At 31.7% G+C, this 6,442-nt stretch overlaps 1 protein-coding gene across 1 annotated transcript; it reads left to right on the top strand.

Annotated features, from left to right (window-relative positions):
* Window positions 1-449: 449 nt before the first annotated feature.
* LOC145012132 (protein tesmin/TSO1-like CXC 5) lies at window positions 450-5,399 on the top strand. Its single transcript, XM_078970911.1, has 7 exons — window positions 450-1,254; window positions 1,814-1,921; window positions 1,992-2,169; window positions 2,240-2,724; window positions 3,973-4,067; window positions 4,179-4,538; window positions 4,926-5,399. Exons 1-7 carry the CDS (start codon window positions 872-874, stop codon window positions 5,090-5,092), a joined length of 1,776 nt encoding a protein of 591 aa, XP_078827037.1. The 5' UTR covers window positions 450-871; the 3' UTR covers window positions 5,093-5,399.
* Window positions 5,400-6,442: the final 1,043 nt, after the last annotated feature.

Raw genomic sequence — 6,442 nt, 5'->3', positions numbered from 1 at the left:
ACAGGGACCAAACGCGTAACAAAAACAAACATTAAGAACCTTCCGAATTAAAAAAATAATTTATGGACCAAACACGTAAATTACCCTAAACCATAGGGACCATTGGTCGTAATATATGAAACAAGTTACATATAAATCTATTGTAAAGTTTATCTAATATTTATTATAATATAATTATTCAATCAACATTTGATCACCAAAGTTTTATTCCGAATCTATTTATTTAAAAATAAATATGAAAATATATGTTCACTATGAACACTAATCATCTAATTTATGACATAATCTTTTCTTAATTCTTACATGGGAGTCGTATGAATCAACGTGCTGGAATCACCAATTGACTCCGGAATCAAGCATAGCCGTTGGATCAAATGATTCAACCATAGTCATCCGATGGGAATACCAAGACATGATCATACCGTCGAATATTTACAAAATTGAATTTCAAAAGCTCGAGAGAGGGAGGAACAAAGCTACGAAAGGAGAAAGCCTCTATTTTGCTTCTCTTTAGTTTTTCCCCCTTTTCGATTTTTTTTCATCTATTTATCACATCCAAATTAATTACGTCTTTCATCACAATTACTGGCTTCCTATGTTTTCACGACGTTGCGTGGATCGGCTTTCTGCTGATTTGAGGCAAATCTTTGACGAATTCAAGCTGTGAATCTGAGCTGTTGGAGTTGAGTGATAGAAGCTTTTGATGGTTTTTTTTTCTGGGTTTCTCTCTGGGGTTGATTTCTTATTCCAATAGATGTTGAATTTGGTATCAAATTGGGAAATTTAGTGAACGAAGTTGATTGTTTCTCCCTTTCTTTTTTCATACACAAGTTTTTATTCAGCAGACAATTTGAAATTTGGATAAGTAAGAATGGAGAAAGGTGAAGGCGGAGGGGATTTGAATTTCCCTCCGAAAAAGACTCAAACCGAGGCTGCAGCGGCAGCGGCTCCGACGACATCGACGGATTTCCCGGCGGCAAAGAAGCTCGCGCGCCAGCTGGATTTTAATAGTGTTGGTGGCAGTGGCAGTGCATCAGTTACGGCGTCTACAGTTGTTTTCCCTGAGCATCCTCAACGGCTGATGGCAGGACAGATGCAACAGCCACCGCCGTCTCCGTCACAGCCAAAGCTGCCGCCGCCGCAACCACAACTACATCCTCACCCTCAGCCACACCCTCATCCAATACCGTTGAATCCATCGATGCAGCAATCTCACGCTGCAACCACTCATCAACAACCACCTATAAGACCTGTGTAAGTATTCTGCATTACGCCTAATCAAAACTCCAATTAAGTAGTTTCTGATTCAATACATAATCTAACATCAAAGGGCATTTGTACCGATTCAAATCAAGCGTATTTGCCAAACTTCAACTCTTCCATTAAAAAAAATTGCAACTTTCTCTTCAATTAGACAGTAATCATCATTTGGAGATTGATTCTCTTTAGTTACCTTGCCTCTAACATTGGTTAAGAAATTTGATTTTGATGAGTATCCCTCAATGCTCCATTTACGATTAAACACAAACTCTACTCACACCGAGGCCCTGAATATTGTTACATTGAAAAACTATATCTAACAACCAATATGCATTTTCATTCTGCATTTGGGGCTTAATCTCAAATGAAATCATCCAAACTTTATATCCTTTCGTATTGCTCACTACCTTCAAATCTACAACAAGACAACAGAAATAACATATCCATTATTCCCTTTTCCTTTGTGCATTTAATGAGACTCTTTTCTTTGCTAATAGGAAGCCTCAACATTGTCTTATCAGTTTAAATAAAAACAAATACTTTCCCTTTTCAGGAAAATCGAATCTCCAAAAGCACGTCCAAGACAAAATGTTGAAATAAAAGAAGGAACTCCAAAGAAACAAAAACAATGCAACTGCAAACACTCACGATGCTTAAAGTTGTAAGTATATTAAAAAACAAAAAAAACATCATTCTTTGATACATTTATAATACTATGTTATATGTTACAGATATTGTGAATGCTTTGCATCTGGAATATATTGTGATGGATGCAACTGTGTAAACTGTCATAACAATGTTGACAATGAAAGTGCAAGAAGAGATGCTGTTGAAGCAACATTGGAACGAAATCCAAATGCATTTAGACCTAAAATTGCAAGTAGTCCACATGGAACCCGTGATCATAGAGTAAGTATTTTATGAAATTTACAAAACTACCCCTGTGGATCATTAACACTACATAATTTACATATTTCAGGAAGAAGCAGGGGAAGTAGTTGTGGTATTAGGAAAACACAACAAAGGATGCCATTGTAAAAAATCCGGATGCTTAAAGAAATACTGTGAATGTTTTCAAGCAAACATTCTTTGTTCTGATAATTGCAGATGTATGGATTGCAAGAATTTTGAAGGAAGTGAAGAAAGACAAGCTCTTTTTCATGGTGATTCAGGCAATAATATTGCTTATCTTCAACAGGCGGCAAATGCCGCCATTACCGGAGCAATTGGCTCCTCTGGTTATGGATCACCGCCGGTTTCCCGGAAAAGGAAGGGGCAAGAACTCTACTTTGGTGGGCCCATGGAAAAAGATTCATCATCTCTTCATAGGATTCCACAGTTTCAACAAATGAATCATGTTAAAGCTTCTGTTTCTTCTTCTTCTTCTTCTTCAATGTCTCATGTTCTTCTTCCACCTCGTGTTTCTAATGTTGCTCCAGTGGGCCCTTCTAAATTTACATACAGGTGTGTGAATTCATGAAATAGCAATGTAGTTTTATTTTGTTTTTTTGTTTATTATTGTTTTAAATTGTTGGATATTTATAATAGGGTTAAGGGAAATCTCCGGAAAAGTCCCAATATTTTACCCTAATTTACGAAAAAGTCCCAAACTAAAATTGGTTTATGAAACAGTCCCAAAAACCGATAAAAATGACGATTTTGCCCTATTTTCCCGGTTTACCGGTTTCATTACTTACCCGGAAACATTAAAGTCCCATTATTTTACCATAATTTTCATTAAAGTCCTATTATTTTACCATAATTTGGGACTTATTTGTAAATTATGGTAAAATAATGGGACTTTATTAAAACCAGTTAAGTAATGAATGCGGTAAACCGGGAAAATAGGACCAAAGCGTCATTTTTACTGGTAATTAGGACTTTTTCATAAATAAATTTTAGTTTGGGACTTTTTCGTAAATTAGGGTAAAATTTTGGGACTTTTCCGGAGATTTCCCTAGGGTTAATCTCACAAAAGGCCTTGTATTTTGTGTTTTTTCTGGATTAAACCTCAAAAAAAAAAAAATTTGCCTGCAAAAAACGGTTTATTTTTTATTTTTCCCGATTTGGTCCTTTTAGTCATTTTTTGCCGAAAAAAAGGAAATTGTCAGAAAAGTCCTAATATTTTCGGAGAAGTTTCACTTTAATCCCTTTTTTTTTTTTTTTGAAAAGAAAAGTTTTGATTATTTCATTTTACACAATAATATGTCATTTCCTGTTAAAAGAAAAAAAATGATTTTTTTGTTAATTTGAGCCAAAATGAAATAATCGGGGCTTTTCTGTTAAAAAAATAAATTTTGGGATTGAAGTGGAACTTTTCCGAAAATATTGGGACTTTTCTGACAATTTCCCCCCAAAAAATTGTAAAATATTAGGATTCTTTCGAGAAAAACTAAAAAAGTTGAGGGTTTATTTAGAAGGTTGAAGGTTTTTTTTCGGAAAAAAAAAAAATACAAAGTTGAGGGCTTTTTCGGAAAAAAAATGAAAAAACACAAGGTTTTTTGCAGACAATTTTTTTTTTTGAGGTTTAATCTGGAAAAAACACAAAATATAAGATCCTTTTTGAGATTAACCCTATTATAATCAACAAATTAATGAAACTACATTGTTGTTTCTTGCATTTATACATGTTTATAAAATCTTTTAAGTTGCAATGTTTTTTTTTTTTTATTTTTCTAAAACTAACTATTTGATCAATTGTTGAAATTGAAGGTCTCTTTTAGCAGATCTTATTAGGCCAGATGATATAAAGGAGCTTTGTTCTGTTTTAGTGGTGTATGCAAATGAAGCTGCAAGAATGCTTGCAGGTAATTGTAACAAAATAGCAATGTACTTTCATTTATTTTTGTTTATTATAAAATATAATATCTTTACATTCTTTTTTAAAAAAAATGAGTTGTTTATTTGTAAAAATACAGATGATCAGAGAGAAAGCTCAACATTAAAAGAAGAACCTGAAACTGAAAAAGTGGTGGCAGATGAACCTTCAAGTGGGGCCCACAATGATGATGATGATGAAATGGGCCCAAATGGGTCGGGTTCAGATGGGCCAGATGGGTCAAAAGGTAGGCCCATGTCCCCTGGAACTTTAGCATTGATGTGTGATGAACAAGATACGGTTTTCACTGCTTCAAATTCTATACCCGGTGGGGCCCACGTGCCAGCTCAGCTGCCACATGGACAGGTGGTGACTGAAACATATGCTGCTCAGGAGAAGATTGTCTTGACAGCTTTTCGGGATTGTCTTAATCGCCTCATCACTTTTGGAGAATTGAAAGGTAAGTTTGATCGTTTGTCAAATGTCTGAAATACCCTTGGATGAAATTAGAAATCTTGTTTACCCTAAAAGTTGAATTTTGTAAAGATTTATAATGGAAAGTTCCTAAAGATTGCAACTTTCTATTTCCAGAGTTTTTGGATAGCGTTTGTTTTGATTCATTGTTTATCAAATGTCTAAAATACCCTTGAGCAAAATTAGGAATCTTGTTAACCAAATACAAATTCCCAAAACTAGTTAAAGGGTATAATGAGAAATTTCTAAAGATTGCAACTTTCTCAGGAGTCCATGATTTTGATTGATACTTTGTTTTTGGATGGTGTTTTAGTTTTTTGTCAAATGTCTGAAATACCCTTGAGATTCTAACTTTATATTCACTCTTGTACAGAAACACAATGCTCTTCATTGGCTAGAAGTGATTCAGGAGGTCAAAGTCAAATGGAAAGTCAACATGAACAAGTCAACAATGGCTTTGAAAACAATGGAACACATATGAAAATCCCTTTTCGTGCTGAAAATGGAGAATTAAAATTAAAACAAGAAAAAGAGAGATAAAAAGATTTGAGTAGAAAAGAGAGTAAAGCTGCATCTTATAAGTAGTGTTAGGCTATTCTTTGATGCAGAGATGGAAATTACAGTTTGCCCCCCTCCCCATTGTTAGATTACTAACATGAATACTCTTAATTTTTATTTTTTAAATTTAACATAGTTTTTTTTTTTATTATTATTGATGAATATTATAGTTGAGGTAGGTTTTGTGATAGTGAAAGTGTAATGTAATATGTGGGTGTGATCTTTGTGTATACTGTGATGGATCCATGGAGTTTATTTTGTTTTTCTAATAAATATCAATTTTTACTAATTTCTTTTGTCTTTTTCTGCTTAAATCGTTTTTTTTTTAAATAATTGTTGTGGTTTGCTTCTACAAAGATCATGGTTAGTGCTTAGGGAGTCAAAATTAATTTTGTTATCGGTTTCTTAATCAATATCAAGCTATAATGACTCATGCATTAACAAGACCTTGTAAGCAAATTTAGAGAATAATTCATTTTTCCAAACCTTAAAACGATCATATGCAAGATAAATTCTGATCTTAACAACGATAAGTGAAAGTATAATTTTGAGAAAAGAAGTATATTTATGTAGATTTAATTTAAAATCTTAATCGCTTATTCAGATGATGTTGGGATTTGCTTATTTAAAACAACTTATGTTTTTTTAAGTGCTTACTAGTTGATGTGTAACTTACCAAATCGGTGCTTAAGGGAAAAATGTTGGTTAATAAGTTTTTTCTATTGTTTGTGAAAAAAAAAAAAAAACAGAACTGTTATTGTATAAATAAACAACTACGTACATCATCTTAAACTCAGTATTTTAAGAACATTTTCATAGATTAAAATTGGTTGTCTTTTTATACTTTTAATATATATATATATATATATATATATATATATATATATATATATATAATTTTATGAGACCGACATAAAAATATTCTAATATTTTAATCATTTAAAAAAGATAATATGTATAATATTCTAACATTATATGTTTTTAGAATATTTCAATGTAAAATGGGTTAATAATATTGTTTTAGCATATCATAATATATATATATATATATATATATATATATATATATATATATATATATATATATATATATATATATTTGAATAACAAAATATTAGAATAGTTCATTAGAAAAAAGTTGTTTCACGATCTCACAAAATTAGATCCGTCTCAAATTAACCTAACCATATATATATATATATATATATATATATATATATATATATATATATATATATATATATATATATATATATATATATATATATATATATATATATATAACATTTGTAATTTGTAAACATAGGTAACATACATGTGGTTTAGAATGGC

Source organism: Lactuca saligna, chromosome 8, assembly GCF_052625555.1.
Source record: "Lactuca saligna cultivar CGN05327 chromosome 8, ASM5262555v1, whole genome shotgun sequence".
Classification (NCBI taxonomy): domain Eukaryota; kingdom Viridiplantae; phylum Streptophyta; class Magnoliopsida; order Asterales; family Asteraceae; genus Lactuca; species Lactuca saligna.
Note: the sequence above shows the minus strand (reverse complement) of the source record. Positions and strands in the feature narration are given on the sequence as shown.